We start from the raw sequence: 17,800 nt of genomic DNA on the forward strand, positions 1-17,800 counted from the left end.
ATGACAAATCTTGTAAACTACCTATAATAGAGTTGATGTATCTTTCTAGTCACAACCTGATTTCAATTATTCGAAAGACTGTTACTTGAATACCACAAGTCCAAAATTGTTGTAATTCCAGTTAGTAACTGTTAGAATATTGGAACAATAGCTCCAGATAAAATTGTAGTCACTTTAGAAGTTTTTTTGTACTATTAAGTATTTCGAGATTATGAAAAAATATACCAATGAATCAATCAACTTCCAAAATAATTGAGTTATATCTATACAAAGTAATAAACTAATACTCTGTGAGCTTATTAACAGAAGTGTTGTGGGTTCAATCAAATTGATTTCGCCCCGTTTTATCATTTTTATCAAGAATAAGTGTAAAGTATCATATATATATATATTATATATATATATATACTGTACATTGTATCATTTTCACGTTATTAATACTAATAAAAATCTATTCATTCATCGTTTCTGATGCTTTTGAGTATTTATTTATTCAAAATTATTTAATTTTGAGATAAAAATTCCTAAGTGAAAAAAGAAAATGGTAGCTATAAGGATAACCGCTGAGTTTTGGACACTTCAAATACGACATTTCGTCTCCTATCATCCAGGAACAATACCCTAGAATGTTCGACACTACTTCTGAAATACTCTGTATAATAGACTTCGTAGTATCATCCGTAAATGTACGGCGATACGTCGATGTTTAAAACATTGATGTTTAAAAACATCCATGTTTACTGTTCGATTTTTTCACTTATCGATGTTAAGGTGAAAAAAACATCGATGTTTTGTCTTTCGATACCCATCCCTAATTGTCACTAGATTGAATGATCCATTTCTCCAGGAGTTGAAGTGGAATATTTCTCTTTAACATCAATGTTAAACAAATACTGCCATTATATCGTGGACCTTCACTATAGTCTTCTCCAGTTCAGGACCGTCAAAAAAATAATTTTACTGGTTACATAATAAGTGCAGTAGAATGAAATAATTATTGAACAAAATTCAATAATTTTATATGGTTATTCATATTGTACTATTTCTCTATTGAATAAATAGAATAGAAGTCTTTTAATAGATCTTCTTGTATACACTGTACCGTCTCTTTAATGATAATAAAAAAATAATTTGGAAAAAAGAACATAGAGAATAATATTATTTTTGTTAGGTTTAATCCAAGATGGTAGTGCTCGGTGCTGACACTGAAGAGTCAATTCTGTCGAGCTTGGATGACATCCAGATTCTAAATAACGCACATTTTTACGATGCTCCCTTTTCAAAGTTACACAACTTCAAATTTCATCGGTTTTTTTATTTTTAAAAATTCGGTTCGCTCCTGTTCTGTTTTTGAGTCATAATATAGAATATTGTACAGGGTATTCTACAGTTTTGTTCCAAATTCCCTCATGAATGCTCCACTTGGAAAAGTTTGAAAGAATATCAAGGGAAAACTAGGTAGATTCTATGAATAGTTTTTTTTATTCTCGTAATAGAAGAATTTTCGATCTCCCAGTGACTAATTTCTACATAATGTCACGGCATATTTTCCAATAAAAATAGAAACAACCTAAATCTAAAGAATTTTGTAAAGTAGGCGCCAATCTCTGAGTTCATTATCTCCCATTGCCGATAACAGAGAGCGCTCCTTCCATACAGCTGATTGATCGGCCCAAAACAAAAATATTCTACAGATGATAATATTTTCCAAATTATTTAAAAATTAAAGTAATTCGAAATAAAATAAAATATCGAATTCTATTCACCATTTATCCTATTCCCTTCCTTAATTTGGCAATGAGTGTGACGTCACATCTCAGAAGTGCGGTGAAGAAAAAGCTCATCAGTTTGTCGTGCATGTGTCGGGTCGTGCCGTACGATGATGTGCTGAGATCTGAACGTACTTCATATGTGAAGGAGAGGTAATGCATATACGTCGTTGTCGTATCGTATCGTGTCGTCCGGTTCTATGAGGACTATATAATAGCGGTGAGTTGATCAATAATAATATAATTATATATATTGCCAAATTTTCCTGCATATTCCATCACCACCACATGTCTTACCTCAGGTCTATTAATGATATTAATTGATTGAGTTATTCAGAGCAATAATTATGAAATATAATGAACCTTCTAAAATATAAAAATATGGAATACCAATATGAAATATGAAACCAATATGAAATACCAATTCCAATTTATCAATAAAAATAGGCCGAAGTAGTAGTTGGCATTTCTTAATTGTGATTTCAAGATTATAAACCCCAATAATAATTACAAAAAAAGAAAGAGAGCATGTTAAAACTATCTCCAATTATTTTCTTTGAGATCAGAAAATCAATAATGTAATCAGTTAGAAAGTGCTCAGAATACTTGTCTAGGAAGCACACTTTTATGAGGCAAAACGCTTGCAAACATGCTATTTGGGTTCTATAAAAAGGACAATAATTCGATAAAACACTGTTATTGGCAGCCTCATATAAGCACTTTATATCGTCACATACAGTCAGATTTACATACGGTACCGTATTTTATTGACAGCTTCTCCGTGTCCTTCCATTCGGTACTTCCAACTACAGAGTTTTTTTCCACTAACCAAGGAAGAAGCATTCTAAACGGTTCAGGAATTTTTAATCATGTATATTATGCATAACTCAACGTGCAACGGGATTTTTGTGATGATGAGAACTGATAGAGCAGATAAACTAACAAAGAAAAAGAGTAATGCATGCAATAGAGCTCTATTGTGCATCCATAGCAGTTATGTTGAGTTCGTCGTAGAATAACTCCGGACCTGTTTACCTCATTGTAATTTTTCCTGGTGGAGGAAATATTATTACTCACCGTATCATGAGCTCCAGTATCTAGATCATTTCCATAGAGTATGTAGAGTATAATTTTACATTCCATACTCTTTGGCTCATGTCAATGTCTATTCATTTGAGAGTTTGAGAGGCATATTACAGTAATGTAGAGGATAGAATATTTTCTACACTCTAATTCATGTCAAAGTCTGTTCATTCGAGAGGCATATTACAGTAATGTAACGATCAAGTATGAAATTACTTCATTTTATGTCTACATTAAACCGTATCACAACAATTTCGAAATGTATTTAAATTTAGTACCTCCGTTCTAATCCAAGTTCATTGACATACTTATGTGAAACATCAAGCAAAGGGTTTTTCATGGTGGTGGAAGGTGGACATTGATATCATGATTAATATTATATTACGTGTTTTCTGTTCCTTGTGACCACTATAACTTGGAGATTGAGTGATATAATTTTAATGTAATTTATTCGTTACTAGTAGTAACCCGTGCTCCGCTAGGGTTTGATTAAAAACTTGAACTATTGAAATCAAAATTTAATACAGGCCTGTAACCATTCTCGGTATACTAAGAATCTTCACGAAAAATTTCAAGTTAATCAGTACAGTAGTTCAGACGTGATGAATTTCCTATCCCGTACTTGTATAAACCAATTCTTTCCTTTATTATATTAATATCGGGGGACCGAGATTCGCTCTGGAGTAAAAAAGCATGAAAAAATTATTACAAAAGAAGAAATTATAATATATAATTTATAGTTCATAGAGAAATGTTCTATCTAATCACAGTGAATTGATATCAATTCCCAGAGGAATGCAAAAATTTCTCTCACAAAAGCCCGGATGCACAAAAGCCGGTTAAATTTTAATCCTGATTAATTTCACGTGGACCAAATCAGAGAAGATCATTTCAAAAAGATCGTTTCTCTGATTGGTTCTACTGGAATTAATCGGGATTAAAATTTAACCGGCTTTTGTGCAACCGGCACTAAGTACCTGATTGAATGATTAAAAAAGTTCAACAGCTGAGTCATAATTCTATCTCAGTCCCACACACATGCACTCGCTCACTAACTTCAATCATCAACAGACGACGAAATTATCATCTGTTTTTCCAAGGATGAATAAATATTACCCTTTTCATGTCCTTTAGTGAGTTTTCCCAGGGATGAGACCTAGTGCAATCTAATTTTTATATCATAAACCTACTTCCAAATTTCGTGATAATTGTTAGAGCCATTTTCGAGATCCGTTGGACATACATAATCAGATAACCAAATAACCATACACAGAAATTGCTCGCTTAATATAATAGGATAGATATTCATATCGCGAACTGTGCTAACAACATGTTACAGTGATAATTGAAAAATATGGAAAATTGTTAATGTATTGCTTTATGCTATGAGATCATTTTCTATTGTTTTAATGAAATTCAACTGGTGTATTATAACTAGCCTAACTCTTTTCCAAATAATTTCCATATTATATCTTTCCATTCTATTTATTTAAAGTGGATTTGATGGTCCATTAGATTATCATGTATCTGATCTATCTTTTTAGACTATATTTCTCTAATATCAAGTGTGTTACTATGTTTGTGCATCATTTCAAACTCAAATAGTTTTTGTATTGATTGCTCTCCCTATTTGGGCACGTGTTAATTAATTTATAGAAATAATCACAATAATGAACTTAACAATGAACTTTAATGAGGTTCAATTACAATTCATTCAAGACTAATTTTTAACAGATATGATGAAAGGTTTTAGCAGTACGAAACTTCAATACAGCAAAATTATTTAAAATGTTCTATATTATTGGGAATACCTTCTTGTATTTAATTATAAAGTCAACTTTCTACTAAGCCTAGCTTAGTAAAGCCATAGAGAAACAATAGCGTAAGTAGATATCCTATGGTATAGGGCGTTTATGTCGCAACTTTTGCTGTTATCTCAAGCCGATTACTGTCGATTATTGTCGATTTTTACTGTTTTGACCGGGTAAGAGTGTATGAACGGCACAATATGAGAAACTACCAGCATCATAAAGCTTCACAGGAAAGAACTACATGGACTATCGGCTTGAGATAACAGTAAAAGTTGCGACATAAACACCCTATACCATGGGATATCTACTTACGCTATTATTTCTCTATGGTGAAGCTTAGTATTCTTCTAAGCCTAGGTGATGATGAGGGGATGAATTATATATAATACAAACGTTTCCATTCATGAATGGACCAATAGTGGAAAGAGATGATGCAGTATTTTTATTGTTGACCAGGATACAAGAAATTTCTGATTGAGTAGCAGCAATTGGGTCATAAAATTATTGTTTTTCATCATAATATGACCTACATCATGAGGAGCTGTGTTTTCTGTTTAGTTTGTATAGTATCTACCTTGGATTGTAGTTTCAGAAGTCGGATTGGGAATTTGAGTACATACATCTCGTAGGCAGTTTCAATCAAGCAGATAGAGTTTGGTGCGAGAGGCGAAATCAACCTGAAATCTAATTATTTGCAACGGTAAACTCAGTGAATCAACACAACTGGCGCAGCAGGCAACAAACCGAAATTGTATTTTCTGTGCGATTCTAACGGAGTTTCAATCCACTCACAATCCTAAGTTAATTTTCGATTTAATCCTGTTCAGCGGCACCCAACTTGCCAAATTGCACTACCGTACGTTTCAGCCTAGAGAAAAGATAGCATAAGAAGATATCGCATGGTATTACAAATTTCACTGTTAACTAAAACCGATAATATTCTAGTAGTTCTTTTTGGTGACGCTGGTACATAAAGTAAGGAAATGAAATGAAATGAAAATGTTTTAATGGCAGAAATATAAAATTACAACATCTTAGAAATACATAATAATAATTGAAGCAATACAATAAAAATAAGAGCAAATATTAGTAAAATAGTAAAGGTTTATTGGCAGCTCAAAGTAAGGATTATTTCGATTATCTCTGCTGCTAGTCTCTCACAGTGTCGTTCTTACTCTCACCCCAACAAAACAGAAATAATTTATTTATTCACAATTTTGCAATGGAAGCAACAGGTAAAACCTCAAATATGCTCTCTTAACATAGCAATAAGACAAATACAATTCATATTCAAAACGAAATTTACTCAACTAACGTTAGAAAAAGTACTTGAATAAAACTACTTGAAAAGAAAGTAAAGAAAGTAGTAAGATAAGTAAAGTTAAGAAAGTAAGTGAGTAATTAAAGTACCTAAGTAAGAAATCAATTACATAGCAATAAAACAAATACAATTCATATTCAAAACGAAATTCAGTTTACCAACGTTAGAAAAAGTACTTGAATAGAACTAGTTGAAAATAATTAAATAAAGTAGTAAGATTAATAAAGTTGAGAAAGTAAGTGATTAAGTAAAGTTAGTAAGAAAGTAAAGTGAAATAATAGACAGTACTCGACAGTAATAGGCTAGAGTTAACAAAAAATCGACATTAGATATGGAACATAAACGAACTATACAATATCTTCTTATGCTAACTTTTATTCTTGGTTTCAGGCACAGACTATCTTCAAACTATTTAGATATTAATATTTGAATAGCTTCTAGATATTTAAAATAACAGAACTTCATATTTGTTGTAAACTGATCAATTTTAATGTATTCAGAGTGCATGATTATCAATGGACATTGTAGTTGAGGTACAGAAATGATAGGTACAAAGGTACTAGAGGTACAATATTTTAGTAAGGGTACAGTGAGGTATACGATATAGTGGCAGTATTTTTCAAAATTATTGGTGTTGCTATCCTTGCCCATCATTCGAAAAACAGAAGCGCCATCCTTTTCTAGCTCCGCAAAGGTTCCAGATCGTTTTATCAATGTAGAAATATAATAATTAACAAAATATTCAATCTCGATTATGAAAAAGGTTCATTTAGTCATTGAAAAATATATTTTCTTGTCGAATGAAATATAATTGATTATTTTCTAGAAGAATGTACAGTTGATAATACATCAAATATAACGGTATCAGATATCCTCTACAGATGGCACAACGTTGCCACACCTTTTTTCAACAATGAATAAATCTAATTAACAATATATTTCATCTCAATTATTATGGAAAATTATTATTTGGTCATTAAAAATATATTACTGTGACGAATAAAATATTATTGATAATTTTTAACAAGAATGTACAGTTGATATTTCATCAGATATACCGATATCAGCTATCCTGTATAGAAGACAGTGATAAGGCAGAGAATCAGCAACGCTGTTCTACTATCATTCCCTATTGTCGTCATAACGTGGACCTCACTATAGCAGATCTTCGTAGGAAAGTCCACGATTAAAAGATGGTTCGTAGAAAATGCCATGCTGTATGGGTTTGTAGGAAACGTCACCGTAGGAAGTGCGATGTATCAGCTATCCTCTCCTCTATAGAAGGCAGTGGCAAAGCAGAGAATCGGCAATGCTGTTCTCATATCTTTCCCCATTATCATCAGCTGTGCTAATAGTGAAGTTGTGTTTCTTTTCTGTGTCAAAATTTTACAAAATTACTCAAAAATCTCCAATTTGTAGAGATTTGAGTGAAACATTTTTGTTTTTAATTAGTCGGTCCCGGCTGCCTAAAAAGCAGTCGTTAGGTCATGTCAGAGGCCCTGAAATTGATCAGTTGCGACCTGAAAACTCTGACACCAGACCTGAGCCAGCCAGGTCACTCGATATTATTATTAGTTTTTAAATATCAAAATTTAAAATTTTTAGTTTAGTCATTAGTTTTGAAGTGGAAATTGGACTTTTTGAAGTGAAAAGTGAAATCTAACCTGATTCTTTTGTAAAACTTTTATTTGTAAAAATTTGGGAGAAAACAGTTTTGGGCTATGCCTGATGTCTTCTCCCGATCATATGTAATAATTATGATTTGTGATTGTCAATGAAATAACGTGAACCTCACTATAGCAGATCTTCGTAGGAAAGTCCATGATTGAATGTTGGTTCTTAGGAAATGCCTCGCTTTATGGGTTCGTAGGAAACGCCACCATAGGAAGTGCCGATAATTAGATGCAAGCAGGAGAAGGATTTGGGAAAGAAAGGAGGGGTTGCAGACGATTGTCATTGTGATGTGAGTGCGGTCAGAAGAAGTGCTGACTACAGAGATTGCCGGCAAGCTAAGGGAAATTGTTATTCTAGTCGGGTTTCGGGTGTCCGCATAGCTGCACGTTATACAGTATAGCAATATAGTAATACGGTAGCCCTCTAGCTTCGGCACAGACCTCTCTATTTAAATGCAAAAGTGAGGGAGTCGCGCTTAATTTATGCCCGCTCTTGACTGACAAATGACAAGTGAATGGCTCTTTCAGCACTTTAGCAACCCAACCAACCTCCATGTTATACCACAATCTGCCCGACCATGGACTCTGTTCTGAAATCAATATTTATTCCAAGTGGAGAGACTTTCTTCTTGTATGTCTTTTGTTTCAGAACTTGAGTGGTTGGAAAAGTTTGTTCTTTTATAAGTATTCAATATTTTGATTATTTAGTTATCTTTGTAATCAAGTTTACTAGAGGTATATCTTGAAGACGAGAGTCTTGCTACGCAAGGGAAAGCACAAATAGACTGAGTTTAGTTTTATAGTTTCATGCTGATATTGAAACTATCAATAACACTGTAATAATTCACAATTGAAAAACTATTTGAAACTATTGATCCTACGTAAACTTTGTTTCAAAAATTGAATAAATTTGTTCCAATTATCAACATTATAATCGATAAAAATTAAAATAGGTCTATAACCATCCTCGGTAAATTAAGAATTTTAAATCAAAATGTTAAGTTAATCAGTTCAGTACTTCAGAAGTGATTATGCTTAAAGCATGTATCCCATAAATGTATCAGCCAATACCTTCCTTTGTGATGTAGTATAGATTACAAGTTACAATGTAGTGTTGTCTATGTTGACTATTGAAAATTAAGATCTTATTGAAATTTCAAAATGTAGATTCAATTTCGCTCGAGCTCTACGAGTGAAGATTGAAGCAAATATACTCTGTTCTACTTGATCAAAATATGTATTACAGTGGGAAGTTTTATTACCGTAGATCTTGTGGAAACCCATTTTCACAAAAGTAATACGAAAATTGAGTCTTGAAGACTTATAACAATTATAACAATCATTTTAATATAATTATATAAAGGGACAAATTTATTTTTCTCATGTACTGTGATCAGTTTTCTCAAATTTCTCCTTGATATGAATTTCAGGAAACAATTAGAAAATACTAATTTTATTCAAATGAAGTCCACGCCGGGAAATTTCCCAAAAATGGCTGGTAGCAGAAAATATGCGCTTAAATATTATTATCTTCTCTCATCGAAAATGTTGAAACTGATGATACTCCCATCATTAAAGAGTGAAAGCTGTTGTTGTATCGATTTTCTCTTGAAAGCGATATCATATTCATCGTCTATATCTGCGCTAAATTTCCACCTCAGCCAGGAATATTCTGATATTGTCATGACAACCAAATCACGTTATACACGTGCGCAACTCTTCTGTTGGCAAGGCCATCTCTGAATAGCAATATCAGATTCAATCTGATACTTTTGATGCTTTTAGTTGGTTTCGTTGGCGGTCGTTTCTCCAAATTCCAATAAAATGAAACTGATTGCAATTTTTCTACATTGAGTTTTATGGTCAGGGTTTGTGAATGCTCTTCTCTCCCCTCCACCATGAAATTCTTTCAAGATTTTCACTTGAGAAATTGTGATTTTGAGAATTTCTCAGTGTGTGAAAAGGTCGACCTCAAGAAAACGGCTCACCAATATTAAAAATTCCTCTTCGATTGTTAGTGTAGTGTATAGTGAGGTCCACGTTATAAATAAATAAATAAATGTTTTATTGTAGCAGCAAAAGAGAACATCAAATGCATTACAACGTCAAAATGGTAGCAAAAGTAGACACATAAAAAATAAATGGAACTATTAAATAATATAAGTCACAATCGCACTAATAATTCTACACCAAGAAATTTTTCTCTGATCTCAATGTAACAATCAAGTAATGAGGCTATTCCACTTCAAGATTTATTTCGAAAAATTCATCTATTTTATAAATACAATTTTCTGACAAAATTGCTTTCAATTTGTTTTTAAATTTTTCAATCTCTAGGTTCCTGATTGAAGGAGGTAAAAAATTATATAATTTTATCGCTGTATAGATGAATGTTTTCATCTATACAGTTGTATAGTGTTTTCATATTATATAATGGCAGTGGAGAAAGATAGGAGAACATCGTTGCCGATCATCTGTATTGTCAATCCCTCTATAGACGGTAGCTGATACAGGTTTATTGATGTAATATTAACTGTTCATTGTCGTTTAAAATAATCAATTATATTTCATTAAGTAAGAAATGATATTTTTTTCAATAATTTCATAATTAAGATGAGATATTTTGTTAATTAATATTATTGATTCTACATTGTTAAAAGACGATTTGACAACAGAGCAAAGCGAGAAAGAGATAGCGCTATCCGCTTTGTTGAATGATAGACAAGGATAGTAATACCATTGGTAAACAAACACTGCAATTATAACGTGGACCTCACTATAGGATACTGTGCAAGAAAAACTGTTCTCACTATTGATACTCTGTACAAGAATCAACTATTTACTATTACTGTAGTAATTTTACTATAGTGAGGTCTACATTATAATGCCAGTATTTGAATAACATTGGTATTGCTATCTTTGTTTATCATTGGACAAAGCAAATAGCGGTACTCTTTCCTATCTCTCCAACGTTGCCAGACTCATTTTTAAAAATTTAGAATTTTAATGAATTAGCAAAATATTCAATCACAATCATGAAAATGTATTATTTAATTATTCAAACATATATTTTCTTGACGAATAAAAAATATAACTGATTATTTCTAACAAGAATGAACTAATCAGGTACACCGGTTTCAGCTATCTTCTATAGAAGGTAGTGGCTGGCAAGGCTGAGAATCGGCAGCGATGTTTTATCCTTCTCGACTGCCATTATAACGAGGACCTCACTATAGTCTTGTTATTTTTACCCTAACATAATATGGATGTTTAATATAATGAATTTTTCTAAAATATTTTTTCTATTTCGTTCCAGAGCCACAATAAATGCAATTGCCGTCTACCTGGATGCCTTTCAGAAAATTGCTGATGCTGCCACCAACACAAGAGGTAATTTTTTACATTTTTCCGTATTATTTATGATACTAGGTACATGAAAAACCTTTCAGAAACTATATTTGAAGTATCTTCTGCTTCCAGAGGAACCAAGGATAAGAAGTTGGAATGTTTATATATATTTTATTTTTCTATGGTAGAAGTCAAGCAAAGCTCGAAAGTTCAACTATTATTATTAGCTGAGAGAAAATCAGAAAATTTAGCAGATTTATCTGTTCTATGAGGGGAGTCTTTCACCTCCCTCGTGCATTGCCATTATTTTTTATAACTGTAATCAAAATCACTTTATAATCAGAAGTGGGTGGGATCATGTATGGAATCGTGAAGACTTGAGGCGTCTGTCCCTGCATTTTGATTTGATTCTAACGATTCTCAAAAACTATTCATATAAATATCAAGAACTAACTATTCATTCAACAATTCGATTGTTGTATTCCTACATAATTGAAAGAATAAGACGTAGATGTACAACTCCAACACATAACCTAGAATTGAATTTCCTGTTCCTTCAACAATAACAAACAACAACATTAGTTCAGCTGAAGATGTGGTAGGTGTTACCATGAAACCTGGTTCTGTAATGTGAATTAATTTTTTGAACAAATATAGTGGTATTTTATGATTTATTTATTATTTTACAAAGGCGACTTTCTAGAAGTATTTTAAGCCTAGGTGATGAATGATAATACAATGAAGAGTTATGAATGAATAAAAGTGATAGGTTATGCTATCTTCTCTTCTTCTTTTGAACAATACAGTGTTATTTTATTATTTATTTATTATTTACAACATCAACGTCTTATTCTTTCAATTCATTCAACTATTCATATTATAAATATTCAAGGCTGTTATCAAGTGAATACTGCGTTAGATACAGCACGATACTAGGAAATTTACGCACTATTAATTTTCATCAATTAGAAAACTGTTCCAGATGAAAGAGTAGGGTATATTGTATGTTTTTAGATGAAAGAGAATCGGCAACGATGTTCTATCCTTCTCCACTGCCATTGAAACGAGGACCTTATTAAAGTCTTGTTGTTTTCACCCCAACATGATAAGGATTATTAATATAATGAATTTTTCTAAAATATTTTCTCTATTTCGTTCCAGAGCCACAATAAATGCAATTGCCGTCTACCTGGATGCCTTTCAGAAAATTGCTGATGCTGCCACCAACACAAGAGGTATTTTTCCATTTTTTCCGTATTATTTATGATACTACATGAAAAACCTTTCAGAAACTATATTTGAAGTATTTTCTGCTTCCAGAGGAACCAAGGATAAGAAGTTGGAATGTTTATACATTCTATTTTCTATGGTAGAAGTCAAGCAAAGCACGAAAGTTCAACTATTATTAGAGAGAAAATCAGAAAATTTCACAAGAGGTAATTTTTTACATTTTTCCGTATTATTTATGATACTAGGTACATGAAAAACCTTTCAGAAACTATATTTGAAGTATCTTCTGCTTCCAGAGGAACCAAGGATAAGAAGTTGGAATGTTTATATATATTTTATTTTTCTATGGTAGAAGTCAAGCAAAGCTCGAAAGTTCAACTATTATTATTAGCTGAGAGAAAATCAGAAAATTTAGCAGATTTATCTGTTCTATGAGGGGAGTCTTTCACCTCCCTCGTGCATTGCCATTATTTTTTATAACTGTAATCAAAATCACTTTATAATCAGAAGTGGGTGGGATCATGTATGGAATCGTGAAGACTTGAGGCGTCTGTCCCTGCATTTTGATTTGATTCTAACGATTCTCAAAAACTATTCATATAAATATCAAGAACTAACTATTCATTCAACAATTCGATTGTTGTATTCCTACATAATTGAAAGAATAAGACGTAGATGTACAACTCCAACACATAACCTAGAATTGAATTTCCTGTTCCTTCAACAATAACAAACAACAACATTAGTTCAGCTGAAGATGTGGTAGGTGTTACCATGAAACCTGGTTCTGTAATGTGAATTAATTTTTGAACAAATATAGTGGTATTTTATGATTTATTTATTATTTTACAAAGGCGACTTTCTAGAAGTATTTTAAGCCTAGGTGATGAATGATAATACAATGAAGAGTTATGAATGAATAAAAGTGATAGGTTATGCTATCTTCTCTTCTTCTTTTGAACAATACAGTGTTATTTTATTATTTATTTATTATTTACAACATCAACGTCTTATTCTTTCAATTCATTCAACTATTCATATTATAAATATTCAAGGCTGTTATCAAGTGAAAACTGCGTTAGATACAGCACCATACTGGGAAATTCACGCACTAATAATTTTCATCAATAAAAGTGATAGGTTATGCTATCTTCTCTTCTTCTTTTGAACAATACAGTGTTATTTTATTATTTATTTATTATTTACAACATCAACGTCTTATTCTTTCAATTCATTCAACTATTCATATTATAAATATTCAAGGCTGTTATCAAGTGAATACTGCGTTAGATACAGCACCATACTGGGAAATTCACGCACTAATAATTTTCATCAATTAGAAGACTGTTTCAGATGAAAAAGTAGAGAGTATATTGTATGTTTTTAGATGAAAGAGTGTTAAGTAGATAGTATGTGTTTTAACATTGATAAGAGCAAAGTGGGCTGGTTGTGATAATAACTGTAGTGATGTCAACAGCTAATATCAGTGTTAGCTGCAGAAAGGTCAACAGCTCGTTCGATAACAGAACCGTTGGCGTGCATGTGGCAATAAATAAAATGAACCGGTTTCATTGCTTTGATCATCAACATCATCATCAGTTGATTGCACTTTCCGTTTGTCAAATGACCAGCAGTGTATAGAATGTACATTCTCTCTGATGACCAGTTGACCGCCGGCAGTTCAGTTCCATACTAATAAATAGCTGTGAATCGGCTACTATCCACACACATACCGTGCATGCGAAAACACTTGCATATATGAATAGATATACACTTCCTCCAGTTGACACGAATTGCAGCAGCGGAACTGGCCCGGAAGGCCGGAAGTGAGCGCCAATTGGACTCTGCTTTGCTAATTTGCCCCTTATTCATCTGGGAAAAACCATTTTTCCTATCCTCAGGGAGTTTTCCCATCGATTCAAATGATTGGCACATTTCATTTATTCATAGACAATAGATACAATACAGGTAAAAACAACAGGCATTTGCCCAAACTGCTTTAAACCTTAATTTGGAATACACAGTCTAGAGGTTATGTAAATGATAACTTAATTCACACACTATTTTGAGTCCAAAAAATTTCAAATCAGCCTGTGCATCAATATTGTGTGGTTTTATTAGTCAGAGAAAACCTACACACTTTTATAAACCTATATGCATGAAATTGTTTATTCTATGGGTTAGTAGTACAAGTAAGCTGATGATAAGGTTCTCCAAGATTATTTTGAAATGCTTCTCTTGTACTTGGTACTACCTGTAATTATTATCATAGTGAAGACTTTCTAAAATTCTAAAAGTCCATTTAGAGCGTGGTAAAACGTTTTCACACTGTAAAACTGCAAATAATTATCAAGTTTTCATACTAAGCATAAATCTACTCCTTACTACCAAATAGTATACAAGAGTATATTGGATTATATCTTCTATGTTAGTTTCTACCTTCCTACCATGCTCTTCATCGTACTATAAGTTTAGTTACACACATCGATTTTTGGACGTATGATTCTTTTGCCGACCTTATAAATTCTATTAGATTGAATTCAACTTGAAAAACATATGATGTGTTTGTCAAGTTCCATTCAATCTGGTAGAATTTATAAAGACGGCAAAAATCGGCAAAAAAACGTACGACCAAAAATCGATTTGTGTGTAACTGCCTTAATTTTGTCGGGACCGTAACCTTACTCGAATTGAAACAACTTTATAGGCTCATCTAGACATCAAAGGGGACTCAAAAGAGGCATCTGCCTCATCCAAAGTTTTCTTCTAGTATTATTTGACTCTCGACCAACTCAAATTACCTTCCAATCTGAATATATTTCAAAAACGTATTTGATCTTGATTCGCTGATAAAATAGTCTCTTATTTCTCAGAGAATATATTATCATCTTCCTTTATAAATCCCGCAAATCTCCATTTGTGAAAATCTATGAATTCATCCTTGAACGTATACAAAGATTCAAAATTGTCGTCGTGAATTGATTTAGATACGAAAGGTGCATGCTCCATTCATCTATCTGGTGTTGGAAATCAATAAAGGAGTGAAGGAGGTTTACGAAACGTGAGCGTTGATAGAGTTGACATTGAAATTTCGTTCCAAGTTATTTATTACCTGTCACGTCCAAGATGCGTTCGAAATAGACTGCTCTTTTCTCATGCAAATATGTATTTTCGGTTTAAGGAGAGAGATGTTGCATAGTAATAAGGATGTATTGTGGTATTTTTGTGAAATTATTTTCAAGTAATGTTTTGGAAGAATCTTCGTAGAACGGAAAATATCCAAAAATGTTTTATCGTTCATTCTGTTTTCTGTGTTGATGATGCCTATATTCTGGTATGTTATTTTCGAGAGAATAAGGCCTGGTTTCTAGGACTATTTTAAAATCTAACGTTCATTAAATCTGTATTGAATTTATAGGTTTAATAGTCTATTAGATTTAATGGATGTTCTAGATTTAATCTAATGATCATCAAATCTATATTGAATTTATAGGTTCAAAAGTCTATTAGATTTAATAAATGTTCTAGAAATCTAATGATCATCAAATCTATATTGAATTTATAGGTTCAAAAGATTAGATTTAATAAATGTTCTAGACACCGGGACTAAGAGGTGTGCGAAGATATGGAAATGCCAAGGGGAATACAGATTATGTATGGAACTTTTGATAGCAAATCGTAGCTGGTGATACCAAATTATTTTGCATTCAATATTCATGTTATTACTTTCCTTGCCCTATTAGGTAAGGAAAGTATTGCTTTCCGAAAAAAATTAAGGTACCCCAATTTCTAAATTTCTATACGTTTCAAAGTCTTCAAAGTCCCCTGAGTCCAAAAAAGTGGTTTTCGGGTATTGGTGTGTGTGTGTGTGTGTGTGTGTGGTGTGTGTGTGTGTGGTGTGTGTGTGTGTGTGTGTGTGTGTGTGTGTGTGTTGTGTGTGTGTGGTGTGTGTGTGTGTGTGTGTGTGTGTGTGTGTGTGTGTGTGGTGTGGTGTGTGTGTGTGTGTGTGTATGAGTGTATGTGCGTCTGTGTACACGATATCTCATCTCCAAATTAACGGAATGACTTGAAATTTAGAACTTAAGGTCCTTACAATATAAGGATCCGACACGAACAATTTCGATCTAATGCATTTCAAGATGGCGGATAAAATGGTGAAAATGTTGTCAAAAACAGGGGTTTTCGCGATTTTCTCGAAAACGGCTCCAACGATTTCGATGAAATTTATACCTAAAATTGTCATTGATAAGCTCTATCAACTGCCACAAGTCCCATATCTGTAAAAGTTCCAGGAGCTCCGCCCCATCTATGCAAAGTTTGATTTTAGATTCCCAATTATCAGGCTCTAGATACAATTTAAACGAAAAAATCCAAGTGGAAAAGATTGAGCTTGAAAATCTCTACAATTAATGTTCAGTAACATTTTCACCTAAAAATTAAAATAGGCTCGAAATTCGAGAAAATGTTATTATTTCAATTGCAAACTGTTAGCAACTGTTGATTCTATTAAATCATTCACTATGAAGAGATAGCACACTTCGTGTGTCTCCAGCGTTATTGTCCTGTCACCAGCAGGCTTGGATCTTTGAATAGTAGACTTGAGAAGCGCGGGAACACTGGCGTCAGGTGATAAATTTTCATAACGGCAAGGAAAGTTATGTGAGTGCGCCACACCAGATTTTTTTTGTTAACTGTCATGATCGTAGAAATTTTTGTATGGATGTTATGATTCGAAATGTGCCGTATATATTGTTTGCATTTCATGCTCCTTGTCAAGAATATTGCAGCCTCTCACAAGGAAATAACTATTCCTAATTAGATCACCTGCATTCCATTTTCGTTATTATTCATGGATCAATTCTCCTAATTTATAAATAATATAACTAGATCACCTGCATTCCATTTTCATTCTTATTCATGAATTCAGTCTGATTCTCCGAATTCAAATTATAAACAATGTCCAATTTTGATTGAAAAAATTGGTCTAATATTAGAGTAGACCTTCTGAAATGAAATATGATAATCTTGAAAACGTGATAAACTATTAAATTTCATACTGCTCTGAAAAATTTGGTGGTGCTTGCTCAAAATACAGTGCAAATGAAGCAACATGATCCACAAATCGTGGATTGATATACTGTACATGAAACATTGAATTCAGTTTATCAATGTTCAAAACAGTAATTTTCTGATTCTATTCATTAGTAAAATTCATTACTTAAATGATGTATCATTACTTCATTTTATCATTCTGTAAAAAATAATTTATTATTCATTCCATGTAATTATTGTTCTATATTATCAATTTATAGAGTGTCCTACGAAGAGGTTTACACGTTTAATTTTATATTACGTGCCCATTCATGTGCCGAACTTTTTCAAATTTAACACAGTTTACAAAGTATTATTACTTTAATAATAATGATACGGTGTATTATTGAATTATACATACCATATTCTTATTTGCTTCTGTTCAAGAGCGACTCCTCTTTGCACACGGACTTATCGTTCAAGCAAGGAGATTATATACTTATTTATTTCTTTCAATATTCATATTACATTTTC

At 32.5% G+C, this 17,800-nt stretch overlaps 1 protein-coding gene across 1 annotated transcript in view; it reads left to right on the top strand.

Annotated features, from left to right (window-relative positions):
• Nucleotides 1–17,800, top strand: part of LOC111045491 (protein MTSS 2) — a 169,880-nt gene that overhangs the window by 60,505 nt on the left and 91,575 nt on the right. The window contains exon 3 of the mRNA XM_039419995.1: nt 10,974–11,047. Within this exon, the coding sequence (XP_039275929.1) occupies nt 10,974–11,047 (74 nt within the window). The remainder of the gene's footprint in view (nt 1–10,973; nt 11,048–17,800) is intronic.

The sequence above is a fragment of the Nilaparvata lugens genome, chromosome 2 (genome assembly GCF_014356525.2).
Source record: "Nilaparvata lugens isolate BPH chromosome 2, ASM1435652v1, whole genome shotgun sequence".
Classification (NCBI taxonomy): domain Eukaryota; kingdom Metazoa; phylum Arthropoda; class Insecta; order Hemiptera; family Delphacidae; genus Nilaparvata; species Nilaparvata lugens.